Raw genomic sequence first — 26269 nt, forward strand, 5'->3', positions numbered from 1 at the left:
GGGGTAAGCAAGGACGGGAGTTAAAGAGTAAGGAAAATGTATGAGGGTAGAGAAGGGGGAGGGGATGAAAATAGGTGACAAGAATAAGGGGAGTGGGGAAAGAGGTGAGATGATAGTGAGGAAAGTGAGCGGGAGATTGAAAAACAGGTGAAAGGAAGAAGGAACAAAGGAAACAGAAATGTTGTGGGAAAAAGAATAAGGAAGAGGAAGAAGGAATAGAGAAAGAGAAGAAATAACACAAATTAATGAGCTACAAATTGTTTCTGCACAAAAGCACTGAGAAATATTTAACAAATTGAGACATTTAGAATCTAGCCTGAGCTGCCGTTACCTCTTCAATAAAAAGCCAGGGGTGACAGGGACCACCGAGAATGGATGGTTTCTTCAAACCCTGGTCAAATATCGCCTTGAGTGCTGGACAGAGTGTTCCCCGTACCAAATCAGTGATAGCTTCTGTAACTGAATCATCTCCAGCCATAGAATACTGCAAACAGGAACACAAATCACCCTGTCAGCTGCAGAGACACATCAGGGAACGCCTCCCATAACAAAGCAGTGAGTCTGGAACGTGGAAATGAATATCTACAGGACGGGGTGCCTGTCCACAGCATAGTAAGAAAATAACAAGAATGTGTAGAAATGTCAGTCAAATCAAATCAAATTTAACTATCATTCAACCATACATGGAATCAGTTGAACGAGACAATGTTCTGCTGGGACCAAGGTGCAAAACATACACAGCACATTCAAAAAAGTGAGCAAAAACAAGCGTAGTCATGAAATAAAAACACACATATAGCCTAAGACCCAGAGCTGCACTTCCCACAAGTTGGTGGCACAGTTCTCGGCAGTGCGCAGGCACACACAATCCAGCCTGTTATTTCACCGATTGAACAATGGAGGGCAGCACCGATGGGAAAGTCCAGACCCCAACCGAGCACGGATGCCACGCTGCACTGCCAAGGTGTCTCCTCTCTTAGACTGAAGCAGCAGGCAAGCCCATGGCTTGAGGCCCATTCCTCCCTACAACTGAGGCTAAGCAGCTTTCCTGCTGCCTGTTGTGCTACCAAACAAGGGAAACAGGCCTTCAGCATCTTACAATGTCCAACAGGGTCTTGTGATCGCAAGAGAAATGTCCAAGATAATCACCCATGGCTACACTGCACGCTGCCTTTGCTCACCAACTCTGATGTCTTTGAGTAGCTGGCAGCTCCTCCGAACCCAATCCGGCTCCTCCAAGTCTTCCAAATTCAGAGAAATCAAAGAAATGCTTCCTCAACGCTCCTCGAACTCTTCTAATAGTTAACTTCAGCTAATGCCCAAGAGTTATTGTCCTCTCTGCTATGGTTTTTGGTTGCTCACTCTATGTATTTAGAATTCTATAAGAACAGAACTGCAGTGTGGACAACTTCCCTCTTGGTATTCTATAAGAGTAGAAGTACACTTAAAAGGAAACTAGGAGGCAAAAAGTTGACCTAAGACTCCCCGGCAGATAAGGTAATGGAAAATCTCGAGATTCTATATTAAGAGCAAAAGTGTAACGAGGAAGAGAATAGGTCCCCTTAAGAATCATTGTGGTTGTCTATGTGTGGCGACCGATGAGGTGTTAAATGAATATTTCTCATACTTGTTGTGGAGGTGGTCACAGAAGCTAGTGAATTCAGGGAAGAGAGACAATGATGTACTGAAACATATCCATATTATGAAATCGCCAGGCTTGGCCAAATGTATACAAGAGCATTGTGGGAAGCAAAGGAAACAATTGCAGAGGCCCTGGAAGAAATATTTGTAATTTCCTTAACCAAATTTGATGTACTGGAAGACTGGAGAGTGGTCAGTATTGTGCTTTGTTTAAGAAAAGCTGGAAGGACTCGCCAAGGAACTACAGGGCAGTGATGGGAAAGTTACTGGAGGGAATTTAGAGAGGTGGGATCTACTCACGTTTGGAAAGGGGAAGGCTAATTAGGGATGGTCAGCATGGTTTGTGTGTGGGAATTCATGCTTTGCATATTTAATTAAGTTTTTGCGAAGAGGTGAGCAAAAAGATTGATGAGGGCAGAACACCAGACACTGTCTACATGAACCTAAAAGGATTTTTGTTAAGGCCCCACATGGTAGACTGGTCTGAAAGGTGAGATCACGTGGAATTCAGGGTGAGCCAGTAACTCAGTACAAAACTGGCTTGCTGGTAGGAGTCAGAGGGTAGTAGTGGAGAGTTGGTTTTCAGAATGGAAGCCTGTGATCAGTGGATCGGTGCAGGGTCCACTGTCGTTTGCCCTATTAATGATTTGGATGAGAAGGCAGGTGGCATGAATGGTTAAGTTTGTGAATGACAGCAAAATTAAAGGTGTGGTGAAAAGGGAAGATGTTGTCTAAGGATCTAGATCTACTGGGAATGTAGCAAAGAAATAGCAGATGGAATTTTATTTAGACAAGTGCAAAGTGCTGGATTTTGGGAAGTTATGCCTGGGCAGGATCTACACTATAAACGACAGGGCCCTGGAGCATTGTTGAACAGAGAAACATTGCGGTACAAGTACATAGTTTCCTAAATGTGGTAGATAAGGTGATGAAAAAGGCAAAAAGCACGCTTGCCTTCTTTGGACCTGACATGAAGAATTGGGAAATCAGGATTGAGCTGTAGTGTTGGTGAGACCACACCTGGAGTACTGTGTTCAGTTCCAGTTGCTACACTATAGGAAGGATGCGCAGAAAAGCTCTGCTGAATGATCTTGTCAACCTGAGTTAAAAGTAGAGTCTCAAAAGCACCTTGGTTAGCATGGGTGAGTTGGGCCGAAGGGCCTGTTTCTGTGTTCTACAACTATCACTCTATAATTCTCCAGCTCTAGCAACATTCTTGTTTATCTCCTCTGCACTCTCCCTGTGCGCTCACATCATTCCTGTACTCTGAAGAGACCAGAACTCGTGTGTCCATGGCCTAATTCATGTTCAACATGCTTCTAGAATGTCCTTGTCACTCTCACTGTTATTGGCTGAGGTACAGATACATGTAATCCTGTATCCCTTTCCAAGCACCTGATCTACCTGTTCTACCACCTTCAGTGATATGTGGACAGGTTCTTCGAAGTTCCTCTGTTCCTCTCCGCTTCTCATTATCTGAATTCTCCTGCCTTGTTGCCCTCCCTGACTCCTCCCACCACACCCTCCTTCAGAGTGAATTCCACCTGGCACTTCTATGCCCATTCAACTGAGACCATCCTCCTCACTGTCAAGCACACAACCAATTTTGACTTCAGTGATAAACTTTTTAATTGCAACCCATCCATTCCAGTCTAAATTACACCACAGAGTGCTTGATTCCATTTTTATATGGCCGGCTGCAGGGAGATATTTGCCAGTACTGGCTTTGCTCCCACTCACCGGTCACTAGCTCTGGTGTTCCCTCTGTAGACTAATCATACATAGCCTCACCCTCCAATTCAAGTTCACGTTTAATCGTCATTCAACCATACACATGAATGCAGCCAAACGAAACAGCACTACTCCGGGGCCAAGACGCAAAACACAGTACTAACCGTCATACACAGTACAAGGAAAATATAGCACATATAAGATAGCAAGAACATATATCAATAAAATAGTCACACAAAAAAAATATAGTCCATGTCCCTGAGTTCATGAATGCTGCACAATAATGACTAGTGATGACTAGTAATGACTAGTGTGCGCAAAAATAGTCATAGTCATACTTTATTGATCCCGAGGGAAACTGATTTTCAATAAAGTATGACTATGACTATTTTATGCTGTGCAATTCTTTGCACAGTGACAACAACATGTGCGCACTGAATTTTACAGCTAGAGGTGTTCCTTTTAACAGCTAACAAAACACTGTCAATAAGAACTTTGATGTCCTCGGGGTTTGATCGTTGTCGCTCTCATTCATCTGCCCTCTCACATAACACACGTAGCAGGCCTGTAATGGGTAATGAAGGATTTTCTTGCCAGAGCTTTTGAACGTCGTCCATATGTGATTTGCTTGCTAAATGACGCCTTGAAAAGTCAAGTTTCCAAATGTCGCTCTGCTTCTTCCCACTTGCAAATTTTCCAGCAACTTTTGCATTGTGACAATACAGACAGTAACAGCAGTTTCTGCATCGTACAAAAATATTTCTCTTAGCTGCGTGTTCCTGACCTCATGAGCTTTCGGTGAAGCGGTTTCTACTGTCTCATTAAGCCATTCCACTTTAACTGAACTAGCAATTCTTTTGCCCTTCATGCTTCTTTGGAATTCGACATAGTGAATCAATAATTTCTTCAATAAAATCAGTATAAATAAAGCCAGTTCTAAAATTTGCAGACAAAACATCGCAAACTCCATGTTGTCAACACCACCTGCATCAGAAACCGGAAAAGGAAATGTGACTGTGTACGATCATGAAATATACTTAATGTGCCAATGAGGTAGAGGGTGACAACCTTTTGGGCGCATTTTAATTTCCTTTGTGCACTGGTAATAAAAGATGTGTGCACGTGCACACGCTCACACCTTAGAGGGAACATTGTGTTGTTAGCAGTCTGCAGTCAAACACAATACACCTTCACTTGGTGAATTCTACTTCTGCCTGCTGTGGCTCAATGGCATTTATAGATTCATAAAGTTACCCAGCATGGAAACATGTTTGACTTGTCATTAAGCTCACCTTGGAGTGCGGGCAAAGTCATTCTCAGGAGAGGATGAGAAGGATGTGTATCCTGTGCACGTGACTGCAGTTATACTGTGTGTAGGTGCTAGGCACACAAGTATGGATACTACTCACGACTGACTTAGCCGTTCCATCACAGAGCTCACCTCTTTACTACGTTCATCCAGGATCTCCACGAACTTCGCAGGAAACCAGCCTGTTGGAGGAAAAGTTCAAGAGATGAGTTTATTAGAATCAAAGTGAACTCCTTCTCCCCCGTCTCTGAATCCACCGTGAAAAAGCAACAGGCAGAAGAATTAACAGGAACGCTGTGTCCGTCTTCACCGGAGACGCAAACAACCTACAGATGAACAAAGACTCGAGTGAGAATGAGGAACTGAGGGGAATTAGTATCAGTTAAAAAGTATCAGAGGTCATGCGTTTAAGGGGAGAGGCGGGAAGCTTAAAGCATGTGTGTGAGGCAATGTTTGGCTTTTAGTTGCACAGTGGGTGGTAGGTGCTGAGAACAGATTGCCAGGGAGAAGTGCTGGAAGCAGATGTGACAGTGCCGTTCCAGATGCAGGGAATGGAGGGATATGGACCATGTACAGGCACAAGAGATGTACTTGGCATCGTGTTCAGTGCCGACATTGTGTACTGTTCTACGTTCTAGAGAAGATAGTGAGACAGATTCCAACGATCTCATGATCCACGTCCCAGAGATTTGGGAGAGGCCGATATGGAGGTAGTGAAGATAGCTATTGTCTCACAATCCCACACATTTTGGAATGGTTTCTGTGGAGTGATGGATGGCAAATATGAACCGGGGAAGTACTGACCTGCTGATCTGACACTGGTAGTTGGGAAAATGGGGGATGCAAGAACAACATCTAGCATAGGGCTGGATCAGCGTGGATTTCCTTTTTTAAGGAAAATCACATTTCACTAACTTAAGCAGATGTCAGCAGGAGAATAAATAGGGAGGATGTGGCATGTTTGGTGAGATCCCACAAAGGAGGAGATTGGCTAACATGGTGAGAGCACATAGACTCAGGAGTGATGGACAAACAAGGGGGAGAACTGGTTGACATTAAGAGCAGAAATTAATGGATACTTCACAGGCTATGACTAGTAGGGCACAGCAGGGATCAGTGACAGCTACTCATTGTGTCCCATCTATTGCCAATGATGGATGTGGGTTAAAATGCCATATCTTCAAGTTTGCTGTCAATATAAACCAGGGATCTGAGAGATGGAAAAATGTGGAGTGACTATAAAATAGTGAGAGATTGGATCATGTTAATGTTCAACGAGACCTAGGTTTCCTGTACACACTGAAAGCCAACACACGTAGTTAGAAAAGCAATTGCTCTATTGACTTTAACTATGAGACAACGTAGAGGACAAGGGTAAGGAGTCTTTGTACGGTTATACAGACCTTGGTGAGACCACACCTGGAGCATCATTTGTAGTTTTGGCCTCTTTTCCTAAAAGAGGATGCACTTGTCATAAAGAAAGTATAATGAAAATTTAGAAAAATGGGTCCGGGGTGGCAGGTTTGCTGTGTGAGGAGAGATTGAGTAGACTATGCCAGTATTCTCTTAAGTTTAGATGAGTGGCAGGAGAACTCATTAAACTTTACTAATTCATTACAGGGATGGATGCAGGGAGGAGGCATCCCTCGCTGGGGAATCAACAATTTGATGTCACGGCTCAGGTAAGAGGTTGGCCACTTGGGACTAGGATATGGAGAAGTGTTTTTTTTTAACACGAAGGATGAACCTTTGAAATTCTCCATCCCAAACCGCTGCAGAGGGTAAATGACTAAACCCATTCAGGAAAGAGGTCAAGAGATTTGTGAACACTAAGGGAATCAAAGGACACGTGGACAACGTTGAGAAATGGCACAGAGGTAGGAGATCGGCCAAGGTCCTGATGAATACACAATCAGCTCGAAGGGCTAGATGATCTATTGCAGCTCCCTTTTTGTTGTGATTTTATGTCCTCAATAAAATTCCATTAACTCCCTCGGAGCTGACCTGCCCTTCCCATATCCAACCAGCTTTCCCTCAGAAATACTTCCATCTACCATTGTCACCATCCCTCTCACCTGGATCCACTACTGTACATCCAGAGGGAGTCTGGAATCTGGAACAGACTGCCTGAGGAGGTGGCGGAGACAGGTACTCTTACAACACTTCAGTAGTATCTAGAGGAGTATCTGAATTACCAAGACAAAGGAAGCTACAGACTGAGCGCTGGCAAATGGGATTGGTACAGATGAGCACTTAATGACCAGCATGGATAGGGTGAGCCTGTTTCTAGAACATAGAACATAGATCAGTACAGCTCAGCGACAGGCCCTTTGGCCCACAGCGTTGCCCTGAAATAATTACATTGGTAATCAAATGTCCAACTAAACAATCCCTACTGCCTACATAATGTCCATACCCTGGGCATTCATATGTCTAGCTTGGAGCCTTCTTCAAATTGCTATCATATCTGAGTTCCAGGGTCTCACCCATTCTCTGCGTGAAGAACTTGCCCCACACATCTCTCTTTAATTTAACCCCTCTCACCTTAAATGCATATCCTCTGGTACTAGACATTTGAAAGGGATGCAGGCTCTCTATCTATTGCCTCTCATAATCTAATAATCCTTTATCAGGTCTCCCCTCAGTCTCCAGAGTAAACAATTGAAGTTTGTCCAACTTCTCCTTTTAGCACATTCCTTCTAAAACAGGCAGCTTCCCGGTAAACCTTTTCTGCACCTCTCCAAATAATCTCTATCCTTCCTAAATGGGGCAACCAGGAATGACTCCTAATACAGTTAGAGTTTTAGAAAGCTGCAATTTAACTTCCTGATTCTTGAACTCAGTTCCTCAACTAATAAAGGAACACATGCCATACGCCCTCTCTACCACCTGTCAACCAGGAAGAGAGGGACTTGGACCCTAAGGTCCCTTTACACATCAACACTGTTACAGGTCTCTCCGTTATTTTTATTTAGCGATACAGCGCGGAGTGGGTCCTTTCGGTCCTACGAGCTACACCGCTCCAGCAACCCCGACAAACCCAATTATCCAGAACCTGATTTACAATGACCAGTTAACCTACCCGGTATGTCTTTGGACTGTGGAAGGAAACCGGAGCACCGGGTGAGAACCTACACATTCCACAGGGGACATGCATGGACACTCCTTACAGAGTGGCGCTGGAATTGAACTCCGATCTCCGGAATGCCCCAGCTGTAACAGTGTTGTGCTAATCGCTATGATAATGTACCATCTCTTTACGTTCAACCTCCTAAAGTGCAACATTTCACATTTGGCTGGGCTGAGCTCCATCCACCATTTCTCGGCCCATAACTGCAACTAATCTCTATCCCACTATACCCTTTGCCAGTCTTTTGTGTGATTCACAACATCACCAATCTGGTTCTATACCTAATGTCTAATCCTCGTATCACCTACAAATTTACTCTCCGACCCTTCTACATTTTCACCCAGGTCATTTATATACATCACAAACAGGTCCCAGTACAGATTTCCGAGGAACACCACTAGTCACAGATCTCCAGCTAGAATAAGTCCCATCAACCTCTACCCTCTCTCTTAGAACACAGAACATAGAACAGTACAGCACAGAAACAGGCCCTTTGGCCCACAATGTTGTGCTGAACCAGCTAAAAAGTAAACTAAAAAAAAACCCAAAAACTAATCCCTCCAACTACACAATGTACACAACCCTCCATCTTCCTCACATCCATGTGCCTATCCAAACATCTCTTACAAGTCTCTAAAGTATTTGCCTCTACCACCATTCCAGACAGCACATTCCAGGCATTCACCAATCTTTGAGTAAAAAAATTACCCCTCACATCCCCCATGAACCTACCCCCTCTCACCTTCAACTCATGCCCTCTGGTATTAGACATTTCTAAGATACTCCCTGTCTACTCTATCTGTACCTCTCATAATCTTATAAACCTCTATCAGTTCTCCCCTCAGCCTCTGCGGCTCCAGAGAAAACAGCCCAAAGTTTGTCCAGCCTCTCGTGATAGCATGTGGCCTCTAAACCAGGCAGCATCCTGGTAAAGCTCTCCAAAGCCTCAACATCCTTCCTGCAGTGGGGCGACCAGAACTGTAGGCAATACTCCAGACATGGCCAAACCAGGGTTTTATAAAGTTGCAACATAACCTCTTGACTTCTGAACTCAATGCCTCGACTAATAAGCACAGGCAAACCCATTCTGAATCCAATTGCTCAGTTCTCATGAATTTTAATCTTCTGGTTAAGCCTCCCATGAGGGACCTAGTCGAGCACAAAGTGTTTGTCTGAACACATGAATCTATCCATACATTGTAACATCTCTCTCTGCCACTCCCTGGCTATGCCTGCATCCCCCTCCTTGCCCAGCTGCCTGACGGGTGGGGAGTGGGTGACCACATGTACAGACCAAAGGGGGAACGGATTGAAGGGTAAGAATGACTCAGCTGGGGAAACAGACCAACTCAAGAGTGGAGGGAGCTAGTTGGATGGGGCTGATGTGTGTCGGGGGGTGGGGGGAGGAAATAAGTGAGAGGGGAGGGGTTTACTCACACGCTAATGGGCAGGGTGTGTCAGAGGGCGCGAGAATGGGGTTGCAGGAAGTTAAAGAAGACAAAAGTCAAAGTGTGGTTGTGAGCGGGCATGTCGGAAAGAGAACGTTTGAAAACTAGAGAAAGGCAGGAATGTGAGGAAGAGAAAGGGAGGCATTGTGAGTCTGCAGTCTGTGGGTTAAAGACCTTTGACTCTGATGCCAGCCAAGAGAGAAGGGTTGTGCATGACTGGGCAAACTGCAAACTCTCAATGTGCTGAAAGAAGACCGTTGTTTAAAGAACAAACAAAATCAAATTTGTCACAGAAACCTCAGCAGCTTTTCACACTAATGGTAGGTCAATTACTCCAGAGAAGTAGCACAGTGAGGAGATACCAAATGTTACTGAGGGAATTCTACAGGTGAGACGGTGTGAGGGAGAGAGTGAGAGAGAAGGGGAGAGGGAGCGGGAGAGAGGAAGAGCAAGAGAGAGTGGGAGAGAAGGAGGGAGGGAGAGAAGGAGGGAGGGAGAGAGAGGGGGAGGGGAGAGAGGGAGAAAGAGGGGGTGGGAGAGGGAGAAGGGAGAGAAGCGGATGGGCAGATAAAGAGAGGGAGAGAAGGGGGGAAGAAAAGCAAAGCTGATGGGCTGTTACAGTGGTGACTTTGGAGACTGCAGTCTGGAACAAAGGTTAGACTATTTGACAAAGCAACAGAGGATCTTCTGAAATACATTCAGCAGACCTTCCTGGTTATGTAACAATTTCCAACTCAATAAGGAAGAGGTCTTTGCTGGTTTAGAGGACATTCACCAAGCTAATTCCTGGGATAAGAGTTGTAACTATGAGGAGTGGCTCGACAACCTAGGTCTGTATTCCAGAGAGTTTAGAAGGATGAGGGTTAAGGGTGGTGGGGGGGGGCGAGGTCAGCCTCAGGGTAAGGATGGGAGAGGTTGTGGCTGCTTTCCTAACAATGACGAGAGCTGAGAGTAGGGTTTGGATGATGGGTTGTCAAACTGGAGCATTAACTGTTTCTCTCTCCACAGATGCTGCCTGTTCTGCTGATCCAGCATCTGCTGATTTCATCTGAGGCTGAGAGGTGACTTGATGTAGACAGTCTAGAACTTTTTAATGCCTTGGATCTCTGCCGTTAGTTGAGAGGTCCACGGACCCCAGTTTGGGAACCCCTGCTCTAGATCATGAGTGGCTCAGAGGGGGGAGATTGAAGCTCCCACCAGCAGGTGATTCAAGAGGGGATGGCGGGTTGGGGCACAGATTTTAAGATTTTGAACAAAAGGTATGTGACAAAAACTTTCTCGTGTGGTCAGTGTGGATCTGGGTCTCACTGCCTGTGGGGTATTGGTAAAGTGAATTATCAGACGAAGCCTATTCAGTCTTTTGAGTTTGTTCTGCCAGCTGTCAAGGCTATGATTAATCTCACATCTCAGCCTCACTTTCCAGCACTGGTGGACACACCTGGCAACTCTACAGTAAAGCACTTGGACTCCAGCAGTTCAGGAAAGAGGCACGTCAGCAGCTCCTTAATGATGCAACATCCTGAAGGCCAATTTTAAAAATGAGGAAGATTAATTTGCAGGGCAGAGGATTAAAGTGGGGAGTGGGACTGAAGGAACGGCTCCACCAGCAACAAGCTGCCTCTGTGCCAGAATGATTCACAGGTCAGTGCTGCCATATGTTGGGAACTTCTGGTAAGTCATGGCCCACAATATAATTTCTAGAGCAGGGGTTCCCAACCTGGGGTCCACTCACCCCTTGGTCAATGGTAAGAGTCCATGACATAGAAAAGGTTGGGAACCCCTGGTCTACAGCAACACCCACGAAGTGCTGGAGGAACTCAACAGGGTCAGGCAGCATCTATGGAGGGGAATAACAGTCGATGTTTCAGGACGAGATCCTTCATCAGGACTGGAAAAGAAGGGAAAAGAAGAAAGTGTAGCAGTCAGCGTGATGCTGTCACAGCTCGGGGTATCGGAGTTCAGTTCTGGCGCGGTCTGAAAGGAGTTTGTACGTTCTAGCTGTGGCCGCATGGATTTCTTCCAGGTGCTCCAGTTTCCTTCCACAGTCCAAAGGCGTACGGGGTGTCAGGTTAATTGGTCAGTGCAAAGTATTCTGTTATTAGGCTAAGGGGTGCTGAGCTGGAAGGGCCTGTTTTACGCTGTATCCCTAAATAAAATGAAATACCGTGGGGAAGGAGGAGGAGGAGGAGTACAAGGTGGCAGGTGACAGGTGAAACCAGGTGAGGGGGGAAGGTGGGTGGGTGAGGTGGGAGGAAATGAAGGTAGAATTAAAACCCTCTCCCCTTCCCTCTTTTTCCATTCCCCATTCCGGCTCCCTTTCTACCTCTTCTCTTCTCCTCACCTGCCCACCACCTCCCCCTGGTGCCCCTCCTCCTTCCCTTTCTCCCATGGTCCACTCTCCTCTCCTAACAGATTCCTTCTTTGGCCCTTTACCGTTCCCGCCTCTCACTTCCCAGCTTCTTACTTCATCCCCTCCCTCCCTGACCCACCCACCTACCTTCCCCCTCACTGCACTTCACCTCTCACCTTCCGGCTTGTATTCCTTGCCCAGCCCCACCTTCTTATTCTGGCTTCTTCCCCCTCTCCCCTTCTTTCCGAGAGTCTCAGCCAAACACGCTGACTGTTCATTCCCTTCCATAGATGCTGCCTGACCTGTTGAGTTCCTCCTGAAATTTGTGTGTTTATTGTTGCTCCGGGTTTCCGGCATCTGCAGAAGCTGCTGTGAATATAATTTCTACCTGTCCAGACTGTAACCAGGTGGGCAGGAGTCTGTCCCAAGCCCGAACACCCCTCAATCGACCCAGCTTGACTATCCACGAGGCTGACAGACTGAAGGGCAACGTGAGGCACTCACCTCGTAGTCCGTTCAGCTCTCCCACCCAGCAATGCTCATCCTTCTGAGAGATAATCTGAAAGGTACAAGTGTCCACCTCAGTTACATGGAAATAGAGGCTTTGAGATTCAACAACCAAAGCAACAAAGAACATTGCAAGAACAACCGGGTTTGCAGAGCACCTGATCGAAAACTAGTCACTTCACATGAATTAGCAGGATCATCAGACACCCTACAGTGTAACCCGTGTGGTTGAGGAATGGCACTGACTGTCCATCCAATACTTTTTAACCGCTTTGTTGAGGGAGGGATGTTGCCTTCGCTTCCACATGTTCAATGCCTCAGAAAACTGAACTTGCGGCTTGTCTATTTGTCCTGGAGCGGGCCTTGAACCTTGCAGAACTTCAGACAGAGAGGCAGGAGGCGAGCTGAGAAAAATATTTCAATGGTTGAAGGGTGAGATACTGTTCTCTTGGGCTCTGAGACCATTCTCTGCGTGTTCCTTATCCCAGGCAGGGCCAGATACTGACAGCTACCAATCTATGGCACTTCCAGGGAACTATGGACATCCCTGTAGATTCACATTCCAAGTGCCCTGCCACCTTTTGCATGTTCCTTACGCCTATTTGACATCCTAACTTGGCATATCCCCGTAAACCCACACCAGTTCTTCTAGATGTACCACAGAAAACATCTTATCCGGATGCATCACGGCTTGCTGTGGTAACTGCTCTGCCTGAGGCTGTAAAGAACCGCAGGGAGCTCTCAACATGGCTCAGCACATCACAAAAACCAGCCTCCCCTCCATGGACTACACTTCTTGCTGCCTCGGTAAAGTTGCCAACATAATCAAAGACCCCACCCATCCTGGACATCTTCTCCTCCCATTGTGCAATAGACTATTACAAAGGTGCGTTGAGATCATAAGACCATAAGACAAAGGAGCAGAAGTCAGCCACTCGGCCCATCGAATCTGCTCCGCCATTTTATCATGAGCTGATCCATTCTCCCATTTAGTCCCACTCCCCCGCCTTCTCACCGTAACCTTTGATGCCCTGGCTACTCAGATACCTATCAATCTCTGCGTTAAATACACCCAGTGACTTGGCCTCCACTGCTGCCCGTGGCAACAAATTCCATAGACTCACCAGAGATAGTATGGTAGAACAATAAGTGAGTGCAGAATAAATTTATATATGTATGTACTTATTTATTGAGACAAAGCATGGAGTAGTCCCTTCCGGTCTTTTGAGCCACACTGCCCACTATCCCCCAGTTTAACCCCAACCTAATTACAGGACAATTTACAATGACCAATGGACTGTGGGACGAAACTGGAGGAAAGCCACGCGGTCATGGGGAGAACGTACAAACTCCTTACAGACCGCACTGGGAATTGAGCCCGGGTCTCTGGTACTGTAAACCGTTGTGCTAACCACTACGCTGAAGAGCTACAGGGAAACGGCAGTGCAGGTTGGCAATAGGGTGCAAGGCCATAACGAGGACAATGGTGAAGTCAAGAGACCATCTTATCTTAGTAGCCTTATAACAACAGGATAGAAGGCTGCTGGCCCTTGAACCTGATGGCATGTGATTTCATGCTTTCTTATCTTCTGCCTGATGTGAGCGGGGAATCAGAATTAGAACCAGCTTGAATATCACCAGCATATATCGTGAAATTTGTTGTTTTGTGGCAGCAATGCACTGCAATTCATAATAATGAAAACTATAAATCACTATATGTAAAATTAAATAAGTAGTGAGAAAAACTCCTGAGGTAATGTTGAAGGGTTTATCGTCCATTCAGAAATCGGATGGCAGAGGGGAAGAAGCTGTTCCTGAATCATAGTGTGTGTCTTCAGGCTCCTGTACCTCCTATTTGATGGTAGCAATGAGAACAGGGCACGTCCTGGGTGATGGGGGTCCTTAATGATGGACGCCACCTTTTGGAGGCTTTGCCTTTTGAAGGCATTTTGGATTCTTGGGAGGCTGGTGCCCATGATGGAGGTGGCAAAGTTTACAACTTCCTGCAGCTTTTTCTGATCCTGTGCTGTGGCCCCTCCGTACCAGATGGTGATGCAGCCAGTTAGAATGCTCTCCACGGTACATATGTAGAAATTTGTGACTGTCTTTGGTGACATACCAAATCTCCTCAAACTCCTAATGAACTATAGCCACTGTCGTGCCCTCTTTGTAAGTGCATCAATATGTTGGGGTCAGGGTAAATCCACAGAGATGGTGACACCCAGGAGTTTGAAACTGCTCACCCTTTCCACTTCTAATCCCTCGATGAGGACTGGTGTGTATTCCCTGGATTTTCCCATCCTGAAGTCCACAATCAATTCCTTGGCCTTACTGACATTGTGAGGTGTGCCAGTGTTGGCTGTCAGCATGGAGGAGATGTTACTTCCGATCCGCACTGACTGTGGTCTCCTGGCGAGAAAGTCAAGGATTCAGTTGTAGAGGGAGGTACGGAGGCCCAGGTCTTTGAGCTTGCTGTTTATAACTGAAGATATGATTGTGTTGAATGCTGTGCCTTAGTCTATAGACTTTAGTCTTTAGCCTAACATAGGTATTGCAATTGTCCAGGTGATCCAAGGCCTAGTGGACAGCCATTGAGATTGCATCTGCTGTAGACCTATTGTGTTGGTAGGCAAATTGCAGTGGGTCCAGGTCCTTGCTTAGGCAGGAGTTGGTTCTAGTCATGACCAACCTCTCAAAGCATTTCATCACAGAAGATGTAAGTGCCACTGATAGTCATTGAAGCAGCTCACCCTCCTCCTCTTAGGCACTGGTATGATTGAAATATTGTGGAATATTGGCAGCTCGGGTTGGCTATTTGGAAGTTTGAGCTCGGCAAAGTGTTTGCAGATGTTTTGGCTCCAATCGAGAGGCCATCGTCAGAGCGCAGTCCCAATGATCCTCCCTCAAAGCCAATAAATCAAAATTTTCTACTGCTAAACTGCTCACAGCGTTTTGAACCAGCCACCCAGATCACGACATCTTGTCACTGTCCATGCGAACCCCAGAGGAGTGTAGAAGCTGGCATTCCAAGGAGACAACACCCTCAACTGCACACTGATGATGGCTTCTCAATTGGAGCTGAAACTACTGCAAACTCTTTCCCAAACTTCCAAACTGGTACGGCTGTCGTCCTTTTGAAGCAGGTGGGAACCTCCGACTGCAGCACTAGGAGATTGAAGGTGTCCTTGAACACTCCCACCAACTGGTTGGCACAGGTTTTCAGAGACCCAGCAGGTCCGCCAACAGGGCCTACACCTTGCGAGGGTTCACCCCCTTGAAAGATGTTCTGACGTCGGCCTCTGAGACAGAGATCGCGGAGTCACCGGATGCTGCAGGGATTGGCACAGGTGTAGTTTTATTCTCCCTTTCAATGCATGCATAAAAGGAGTTGAGCTCATCTGGGAGCGAAGCATCGCAGCCATTCCAGATGTCAATTTCATTCACGACGAGGAGAAGAGAGAATGTGTATGTGCAGTAAATGGTATGAACATAAGGAACGCCGATGAACAGAGACCATGGTTCACCAAAAGCAGCAACATAGATTCACAGGGCTGTGAAGAAGGCATAGACATCCTTGTCCTCATAGGTCAGGGCACAGAATATATGAGCAGGGACATTAAAACAATGGCTAAGGCACTGTTGGAGTACTGTGCAAAGTCCTGCTCACCACACCAGAAGAAGGACGTGGTTGCAGTGGAGGGAGCAGAGAGAAGATTTCCAAAGACGTTGCCTGGACTGGAGGCCCTCAGTTGTGGGGAGGAATTGGATAAGCTGGGTTCGCTTTCCCTGGACTGGAAGCTGAGTGTGACCTGATGGAAGTATATGAAATTATGGGAGGCAGGGATGGGGTAAATAGTCAAATGTTTTCCCATGGCAAGGGTATTAAAAACAAGAGGCATAGTTTTAAACTGAAAGCATAATTTAACGGGGTTCCTTGGGGTATTTTTTCTTATATATAGAGAGTGCTTGATACCAGGAATCTACTACCAGAGGGTGTACTAGAATCAGATACTATTACCGTATTTAAGATGTATTCCGATAGGAAGGCATTTAGACCGACTTAAATACAGTACTGTGCAAAAGTCTTAGGCACACTTAAAAAGCTAGGGTGCCAAAGACTTTTGCCTTGTACTCTCTTTGTTAATATGGAGTGGAGAGAGAGTTTATAAATCTGGTGGGAGCAAAGGATGTTTGGAATGGTGAGGGTGGAGCACCGTGGGAGGGGTGTGGGTCAGGTGGCAGGGTGGGGAGGTGGTTGGTGTGGGTGCAGATACACCCTGCCCTGAGACACCAGGCAAGGTCACTTGATTCCAAACAATTGGTTTATTGATCATTACAGAATGTCTATCTGGTGCTTCCCGCTCCCTTCTCCTTTTCCCCAAACATGATTCCCCTCTCCCTACCCCCTTCCCACTCTCAGTCCACAATAGAGACACATTTCAGAATCAGGTTTATCATCACTCACATATGTTAACGATTTTTTTTGTGGCAGCAGTACAGTGCAACACACAAAATTACTACACTACTGTGCAAATGTCTTAGGCGCCCCAGCTACAGGTATGTACCTAGAACTCTTGTACAGTACCGTAGGTATTAATGTGGACAAACAGGATCACTGTAGCTAGACAAAGGGGTCAGCATGACTGTGCTGGGCAGAAGGGCCTGTTTCTGTGCTGTACATCTCCATGACTCAGTTAAGAGCACGCCATTCCAGACTGGGAACTGTGTAATGAAGAAAGGAATAATAACTAATCTTCCTCTGGGGACGTGGGAGGTGGGAGGGGGTTCCCTTAGGGAAAGACAACCAATACTGAAAAGAATTCTTCATTAAGATGTAGGGTGGGGGAGCAGAGACAGATTCTGTAGCTAGCATCCCGAATCGATAAAAGGCAAACAATGGTGTGCGAGATGGGTGTGATAAATTGGGAAACGCTAGAACATAGTTCAAGTTTAATTGTCATTCAACCGTACATGAATATTCATGAATGCAGCTAAATGAAACAGCATTACTCCAGAATCAAAATGCAAAACACAGTACCAACAGTCCCACACAGCACAAAGCACACATAGCACATACAAGACAGCAGTAAAATACAGTCAACCAAAATAAAACTATATCCAAGACCCTAAATCCATGAAAGTTGCAGAAATCTGCAGTCAAACACAATACCTCTTGTCTTCTGCCATGTGAACACTGGGTGGCAGCATCGACTCCAGCTCGGACGCCTGGCTCCTGAGCAGCTGTAAACAGGCGACACTGCGGCTTGAGGCCTAGTCATCCCTACGACCGAGGCCCTGCAGCTTCCCCGCCGTCCGCCAATAAATCAGTGAACTGGATTTGCAGCATTCCTCATACAACATTAGGGCATAGGAACAGGCACTTTGACTAACGATGTCGCACTGAACCAGCAACTAAACACCTAATTAAACTAATCCCTTCTACACAATGTCCACATCCCTCCATTCTCTGCATACTCACATGCCTTATCTATAAACACTGAAAAGCTTGACTGTGGAGAGGCAACCAGAAACTTTTAAAGAGCTCATGGATGAATGATAACAATGGTTCATTCCTGACTGGAGTAAAAAGCAGCAAAGGAGGCTAAACTTTGGATTTCAAAATAAATCAGGGATTGTACTAGAGAAATAAAATGAGCGGGAGATTGCAGAGAACATAGAAACTGACTGATGAGGAAATGGTTAGTCAAGACAAATGAAGGTTCATTGTAGTCAGAAATGGAGTCTTTATAATGGGGAAAAAATGGTGGAACAATTAATTTCAAATTCTGATTCTGTCTTCACAAAGGAGATATCTTTCGGCTGCTTCCAGTGCTACCGTATCCTTTGTCCATCTTATTTGTTTTCTTATTTTTTATTGATTGAGATACAGAGTGGAATAGGCCCTTCCGGCCACACCAACTGGCAATCCCCTGATTCAGCCCCAGCCTAATCACAGGACAATTACAACGACCATTAACCTGCCAATCGGTACATCTTTGGACTGTGGAGGAAACCCACACGGTCACAGGGAGAACGTACAAATTCCTTACAGGCAGTGGCAGGAATGTCCAAGAAAGGACATAGTAGTATTGGAGATGGTCTAAAGGAGATTCACCAGGTTAATTCCTGGGATGGATAGCTTGTCTTATCAGCAGAAGCTAAACAATTTGAGTCTGAATGCTTTTGGAACTTAGAAGAGTGAGCATGACTTTATCGAAAGCTGCAAGGTCCTAAGGAGGCTTGACAGGATAAACGTCGAGATGTTTATACTAATGGAAGAGTTTTGAACGAGGAGATGCAGCTTCAAGGGGATGATCTTTTAAAACTGAGGTACACAGAAATTTCTTCTCACATAGCGTTGTAAATCTTTGGAACTTTCTGCCCTAGAGAGTTGTGGAGGCTAAATCATTAGAAGTACTTTAAGTGAAGGTAAATAAATTTTTGAAAGATCAGGGAATTGAGGGCAAAGGGGATCTGGCACACAGGAGAATTTGAGGTTTGGGGTACATCAGCTCTAACCTTATGAAACAGGCTTGAGGACCCAGGTGGTCAACTTCTTCCCCTCTCATTTCACCTGTCCATATCTGTTTGTAGGCTCTTTGCATCCTCCTCACCACCGGACTAGACTGTTTAATTCTTTAATTAGACTATTTAATTCTTAGAATAGACTTTAATCCTTAGATTAGACTGTTTGTTATTTTCTTTGCAGCTTAAAATTAATTACCTGCTTGTATTTTTTATAACTACATACATACATGTAACTGGATACAGTTGTTCAGTGTGTCTCCTAGTGGTTTCAGTTCTTTGTATCATTCTGGAGAGCTCTGGAAGATTCTCTGGTCCTGCACTATTTGAATAGAGGCTCTATGATTGGTTGACTCTTATCTACAAATTTGAATGGAATGCTCCTTATCCGTGGGTATGAAAAGTGCTGTCCACAAGGCTGTGTCCTGACGAAGGGTCTCGGCCTGAAACGTCGACTGTACCTCTTCCTAGAGATGCTGCCTGGCCTGTTGCGTTCACCAGCAACTTTGATGTGTGTTGTCAGCCATCTTTTTCCTTCTTTTCTCCTTTCTGTTACTGTCTGCTTTCAAATTTCTTTGTTCTCTTAACACTTAATAAAATGATTGTGAAGCAAGAAGTTTTGTGTCTCTTTTCTGACTGCTGAAAAAACCTTGGATTAATGCGCCAGAATACAACATCACGTTGCCAGCCCACCTGACTTTGTACTGCCAACAGACTTAGCGACAGTACACTGGGATGGGGTGGCGGTGTGGAGATGCATTTCAACCAGAGGAGGTGTAAGGTGCTCCTTTCCTCTGCTAGCCTACAGGTCACCCTTGGGCAAGGTGTAGCACCTGCTTAGCCCTCCCCCCACCCCCACCAATCAGTCACATGAAGCTACGGTGCATATCACAAGTCCTGGTTATGCAAGCACTGATGCCAGGCAGACAACCTCTGAGGAATATTGATGATGTCTGGGGTCACCTCTCTTGTAAGGCCACTGCCCAGAAGAAGGCAATGGCAAACCACTTCTGTAGAAAATTTGCCAAGAACAATCATGGTCACAGAAAGAGCATGATCGCCCATGTCATACAACATGGCACATAACGAAAACACAATGGCACCCTTCTTTCCATCACAGGGTTCATAACCTTGCAGATCACGGCTCTGCAAACACACACCCAAAGATTCTTTAAACATAACGAGGAATTCTGCTTCCATCACTCTTTTAGGCACGAGCAAATGGATGCCATATGTGAACGGCTCTACCTACCGTGATGATGTCATTTTTTCGGAATCCCAGCTCATCGTCGTCATGGCGTTCAAAATCCAGGAGGGCTTTGGCTCTGCGCCTTCGATTTCGGGACACAGCAATGTAGGTCTCGTGGTCCTTCTGATGGCTCTCCATGGAATAATCCGGCGTCAGCTCCTGTAAAGGAGGCAGGTTGCACAGTCAGGCAGTGATAAAAAGCTCTCTATAGGTGGAGTGGATTGGGGAGGGGGCAAAGTGGTGTGGGCATGATCGAAATCAAGCACAATATATGATAAACGTGAAAATCATTGAATAACTTTTGAGTGCCTTCATAACTCAGTGGGCAGTGAACAATTTAAGAAAGCAGACACAGGGAAAAACTTCATTTTCTTGAATGCAACATAAAGGTTTATCTTGCGAATTTGCCCATCTCTCCCCTTACAAATTGGCTGGGCCAATGGGTACAAAATTGGCTTGGTCACTGAAGACAGAACATAGTGATGGAGGAATTCTCTGATTGAAGGTCCGTGACTGGAGCGTTTCACAGGGATCAGTGTTGGGCCCTCTGTTTGTGATATACAGTAAATGAACATGAAAATGTAGGTAGTCTGGTTATTAAGTTTGTGGTCAATGTGAGAATTAGCAATGACTGTAGACGGCAAAGGATACAGAAGGATACCAGGCCATAGGAGTGGAATTAGGCCCTTCGGTCTGTTGAATCTGCTCCATCATTCAATCATGGGTGACTTACTTCTCAACTCCATTCTTTCGCGTTCTCTCCCCTAACCCTTAACCCCCTTACCAACCAAGACATATCAATCGCTGCCTTCAGTACATCCAATGACTTGGCCTCCACAACCCTCTCTTGGGAACAAATTCCACAGATTCACCACGCTCTGGCTGAAGAAATTCCTCACCCCGTTATGTATCTGGAATGGGATGAGTTGAATTGCCGTCATGGTTGTTATAGAGATGGCGGGTTGAAGGGCCTGCTCCACGCTGTACTGGTCTACGTTCTTTAACTCTACTGGTTTGGCAGGCCCCATGTGCTCAGCCTCGCCCCTCACTTCAGCACTTCACCCAACCACCTCCAAAGTCTGCCCATTTCCACTCCTCCCTATCCCTCTTACACACACATTCCTCCAGCACCCTCATTCCTTGTTCTGACTTCTCCAGCTCACTGCCGACCACGGCCCCCCCCCCATCGCACCCATCCCACCGCATACTGGGATCACGTCGACAGCCGCCACCAGCCCTCAGCAGACACCGTTATGGACAAACTAGGATGCTCCCCACTCCTGAGCACTCACTCTGCGGCAGAGACACGAGAGATTGGGGATGCTGGAAATCTGGTTCAACACGCACCAAGCTGTTGAATCCTGATGAAGGCAAGACAGCGGCTATTCCATCAGGAGTCTGAGGAGACCAGGTATGTCACCAAAAACACTCGCAAATTGTGACAGAGGCACAGCAGAGAGCACTGTAACTGGCTATATCACAGTCTGATACTTTATATACATATATTCATACTGTAATTCACAATTTTTCTCCATTATTATGTATTGCATTGTACTGCTGCTACAAAGTTAACAAATTTTGCAACATATGCCGGCGATCTTAATCCTGATTCTAAGAGGTATTGGTCCAAAGTGTTGACTGTTTGTTTCCCTCCATACATGCTGCCCGACTTGAGTTCCGGCAGCATTTTGTGAGTGCTGGTCTCTGACACCACCCAACCATCTCAACAACTGGGAAACGCTGACCCCTGAGCTCCCCCAGCAGCCAATGGGTTCAATCATTAATGGGGAAAGGTTTGCATCCTCTCCTGCTGCCAGTGCATCTGTGGGGACTCCCCTTGGAGAAAGAAACTTCTCACTACCCAGTGCTTAGCCTCCAATCCAGCAACAATAAGTAGGGACAGGTAGCTGGTGGCTGATGGAAGACAGCCCTCAGTACCCAACAGCATCAACTGCTCCCCCGTGTGGTCTCCATGTATAACTACAGCGGTGTGAAATTCTAGTGTGAAGTTCCAAACGCGTGCTGTTTTTACGCAGAAATCTGCTTGAAATTTAACAGAGCAAACTTCAATAAATACTGTGAATATGAAACACAATTCAAAATGCTGGACAACACCTGTGGAGAGGTTTCAGGGTGATGACCTTCTGAGGCTATCTGATCTACAACACAGAAAACCTTCCCCGAGAGGTGCGTGGACACTGCGTGGGCTGTGTGATCTACTTACAATAGTACAATTTTTGGGGTCCAGGCACTGAAAGTGCCGAGCTACTTGCAGGATGGCCTCTCGCAGATCTGCCACCAACTCCGTCTGCTTAATGTTCTTTGCCTTGAGTGCCTCGGCATCTTCATTGTCCCCTGTCAGCGAGAACGGTGGAGAGAGCAGGTACGTGAGCAGACAAGGCAGCAGGAGAAGGGGAGAGGGGAGAGGGGTTGGGAGGACTGCGATGGTAGAGAGGAAGGGAGGGGCAAGTAGTGGAGGCAAATAGTGAGGGGAGAGTTGGGGGGGAAGAAGTATTTTAGGGAAAAAATAGTTCCCAGAAGGGGTGCGGTGAGAATTACATTCTTAATTCTTAATATTTTTAAGAATATGTTTGTTTATTTATATTCTAGTATTTTAAGGGCACAGGACACCATTCAGCTCATCAATTCTACCTCTGGTTTCAGCATAGACTAGACAGGCTGAAGGGCCTGTTTCTATGCTGTACTCCTCTATGACTGGGTTGCAATTTGAACTCCCACCCTCTCCCCAGAATCCTGTGAATTACTCTTCTCTGTGTGCACGTCTTTCCTATTCCTTAGCTAATCCTGTTTCCACGAACCCTACGGGGAGGAAGTTCCCAGTCGCATCTCCCAGCTGTAGAAAGGTTTCCCCTCATGACCCCTGCATCTTCTGGCCAATATTCTGAACGCTGTGGACAACCTTCACATCCTGTCACCGGCATTGGCAATGTGCTCTAGGTGTGATCTAGCCAGTGATACATAATAGGGTCCACATAACCTCCTTGCCCTTGTGGTCTGTACTTCCAGTCACAAATACCAGGATCCCATTTGCTTTACTAACCGCTGCCTCAGCGCGTCCTGGGCCCCTGGTGAACTTAGAGAAGGGCACTCCCGGATTCTCCCCTGGTGCACGCTCCTCATTACTCCGCCATCGCAGAGATATTCTCCCTGCTCATACTGGCCTGTAGTACTTCACACTCCTCCGAGTTCCACTCGCCATGCCCCCGCCCATAGAGCCAGTGTACGGACATCCTCTTGCAGTCTATTCCTGTCCTCCTCGCTGTTCATCTTTTGTCTAATCCAGGGGGTTCTTAAACTTTTTTATGCCATGGACCAATGCCATTAAGCAAGGGGTCTGTAGACCCCCTGATCTGGGACCAAACGTCCAGAACTGCATGATCTTCCAGGATTAGTAACAACATTTCACTTCCTTTCCCCATTCCTGAGTCTTTCCGAACACTTTGAATGTTAAGTGCACAGCACTGTCCTTTCATCAAGTCAAGTATCAGTTGGTGTCTCGAGATCATAATCCTACTTGGCTTATTCGTGCCCACAGCTCAATAACACTATTCACAGGACCCTGTGCTTGTTCACAAGCTTTCTAAACCCAGTTTGTATTTCCTTGTTTTCTCTCTGAACTTGCTTCCATCCAACATGCTCTATTCCTTTGAACAACTTATTACTTTTTTTAAAAAGGTACAGCGACAATTGTGAGGGAAATACTGCTGCTCTGCTGCATTGTTTCGGATAAGATGCCTCAAGGTACCTCTTCCGTACACACTGGATTTCAGAAGAATCACCTCATTAAAACCTGTTGAAAGCTGACAGGCCTTGATGGAGTGCATATGGAGAGGATGTTTCCTATGGTGGGGGAATCTAGGACCAGAGGGCACAGTGTCAGAATAGAGGGGCATTTTTCAGAAAGGAGATGAGGAGGAATTTCTTTAACCAGAGAGTGGCGAATCTGTGGAATTCATTGCCACAGGCAGCCGTGGAGGCCAAGCATTTAGATACATTTAAGGCAGAGGTTGATAGATTCTTGATTAGTCAGGGCGTGAAGGATTACATGGAGAAAGGCAGGAGATTGGGACCGAGAGGGAAAATGGATCGGCCATGATGAAATGACAGACTCGATGGGCCAAATGGCCTAAACCTGCTCCTGTATCTTGTGGTGTAAACATTTCCATTCAGACCAGAGGTTCAGTTGTACCACAGACAGAAAGTTGGTAAATAACAGGGAAAAGATTTGTCAAAAGTTATTTTTCCAATTGGAGAGAAACATACAAGAAGACAAGTTGGATTGCGTTTGTCTGCAGCTGCATGAGCCCGTGATGAGGAACTGCTGTGTACTTGTTTTTGCTGAAACATGGCTACAGGACAATCATCTCATGCACCACCTTTCTACAGGCCAGACATCTCAAGGACTTGGGCTTTACCATTATTATTATTTTCATGGCAGTACGTTTTACTTTTATCGTAATTATATGTGCTAACTGTATCTTGTGCTGTGCGTGACTGCTGGGACTGTGTTTTGCCCCTTGACCCTGGAGGAATGCTGTTTCATTTGGCTGTATTCATGTGTATGGCTGAATGACAATTAAACCTGGACTTGAATTAGGAGTTTCCTTTGACTTGTACAAGGACCATTGCTTTCAGGGAGCAATATAATATGGGAACAGGCATCTTTGTGCTGACCATCAACAAACCCATTTACACTAACACTACATTAATCTCATTAACTCCCCTGGAACTGGACCACTCACTGAGCAATTAACACACCAACCTGAATGTCTTTAGGATTCACAGCACCCTGGGTCACGGGAAGAAGGTGCCGATTCCAAGGTCAGGGTTGAACCCCGGGTCGCTGAGCTGAGAGGCAGCAGCTTTACCCACTCTGCCACTTTGTAGGAAAGCAGCGTCCATCAACAAAGATCCCCACCACCCAGGCCACGCTCTTTTCTCCCTGCTGCCATCATCAGGCAGAGGTACCAGTGTCTCAAGATCCTCACCAGCAGGTTCAAGTACAGTTACTATCCCTCAACCACCAGGCTCTTGAGATGTTCCCACAACCAATGATCTCACTTTATCTTGTTATTTCATGCTCTTGTTATTTACTTATATTTGCATTTGCAAAGTTTGTGGTTCATTGATCCTGTTTACTGTTACTGTTCTATAGATTTGCTGAGTATGCCCATAGGAAAAAGAATCTCGGGGTTGTATGTGATGACATATATGTACCCTGATAATAAATTTTACTTTGAAGTTTTGAACTTTGCACACTACTCTTACTGTGCCGACGATTAGGATGGATACAAGGGCACAGATCTCAGAAATACGAAGGCACAGTGAACCACAATGAAACCTTAGGCAGGCAAGCAAGGGCCAGTAGTGTGGCGGCAGATTAAACTTAATGCTGAAATTCTAGAGTGTTACATTTTGGGAGCAAGACTGGGACGAGGCACAATTCTGAATGATGGGTACAAGAACAGAGAGATCTGGAACTAAAAGTGGATAGTTCATTGAAAGTGGTAGAGCAAACAGAGGAAGTGATTTATAAAGCAAACAGATCCTGGAGTTCACTAGTTTATCCTCAGGTAAAGTACTGTGGAGTGTCATTCCACTTCGGGAATGATGTGAAGGCTTTGAAAAAGGTATGGAAGTGATTTCCAAAGAGATTCCAGAGATGAAGACCTTCAGTTCTGTGAATTGAGTAGAGCTGCTAAAGTTGTTCTTGTTGGAACAATGTCATGAAACCCTCAGACCAGCAGGGGGCGCCATGTTGTGGCAGATCTCGATGCTCCCAAGTGTAATTTATCTGAGTTTATTAGAGTTGTTTAATAACTACTTTTATTATTAGGCTGTCACTGTGTTTTTCGTCACACTCATTAAGAGATTACGGTTTCCCTATGCCTTTCGTGACTTGTTTTGAATTTCGAGCCGCACAGGTTTCCTGTATTTTATCACAAAACAAGAGAAAGTCTGCAGATGAAGGAATTCCAAAGCAACACGCACAAAATGCTGGAGGAACTCAGCGGGTCAGGGAGCATCTATAGAAAAGGGGAAACAGTCGACGTTTCGGGCCGAGACCCTTCATAAGGAAACGTCGACTGTTTACTCTTATTGGCAGATGCTGCCGAGCCTGCTGAGTTCCTCCAGCTTCCTGTGTTTTACAGTATGTTCTGTCTGTCTGTCTGGGTACCATATCCGATGCGGACTTTGGTGACCATGGTTTTCCATGTAGATCTATCCTTCGTTTTTTGGATGACTTCCATTTCTTCGATGTGTAGCCACCTGGCTAGGCTTTTGATGTACATAAACCGAGGTCTTCCTCTAGGTTTGCTCCCCTCAATCTTTCCAGAGAGTATGAGTTTTTCTAGTT

At 45.8% G+C, this 26269-nt stretch overlaps 1 protein-coding gene across 1 annotated transcript in view; it reads right to left on the reverse strand.

Annotated features, from left to right (window-relative positions):
* Positions 1-26269, reverse strand: part of sgsm3 (small G protein signaling modulator 3) — a 116650-nt gene that overhangs the window by 18168 nt on the left and 72213 nt on the right. The window contains exons 15-19 of the mRNA XM_072271829.1: positions 22115-22245; positions 19894-20049; positions 12114-12168; positions 4814-4863; positions 332-484 (exon numbers count right to left, since the gene is read on the reverse strand). Coding sequence (XP_072127930.1) covers positions 332-484; positions 4814-4863; positions 12114-12168; positions 19894-20049; positions 22115-22245 — 545 coding nt within the window. The remainder of the gene's footprint in view (positions 1-331; positions 485-4813; positions 4864-12113; positions 12169-19893; positions 20050-22114; positions 22246-26269) is intronic.

This window comes from Mobula birostris, chromosome 11 (assembly GCF_030028105.1).
Source record: "Mobula birostris isolate sMobBir1 chromosome 11, sMobBir1.hap1, whole genome shotgun sequence".
Lineage (NCBI taxonomy): Eukaryota > Metazoa > Chordata > Chondrichthyes > Myliobatiformes > Myliobatidae > Mobula > Mobula birostris.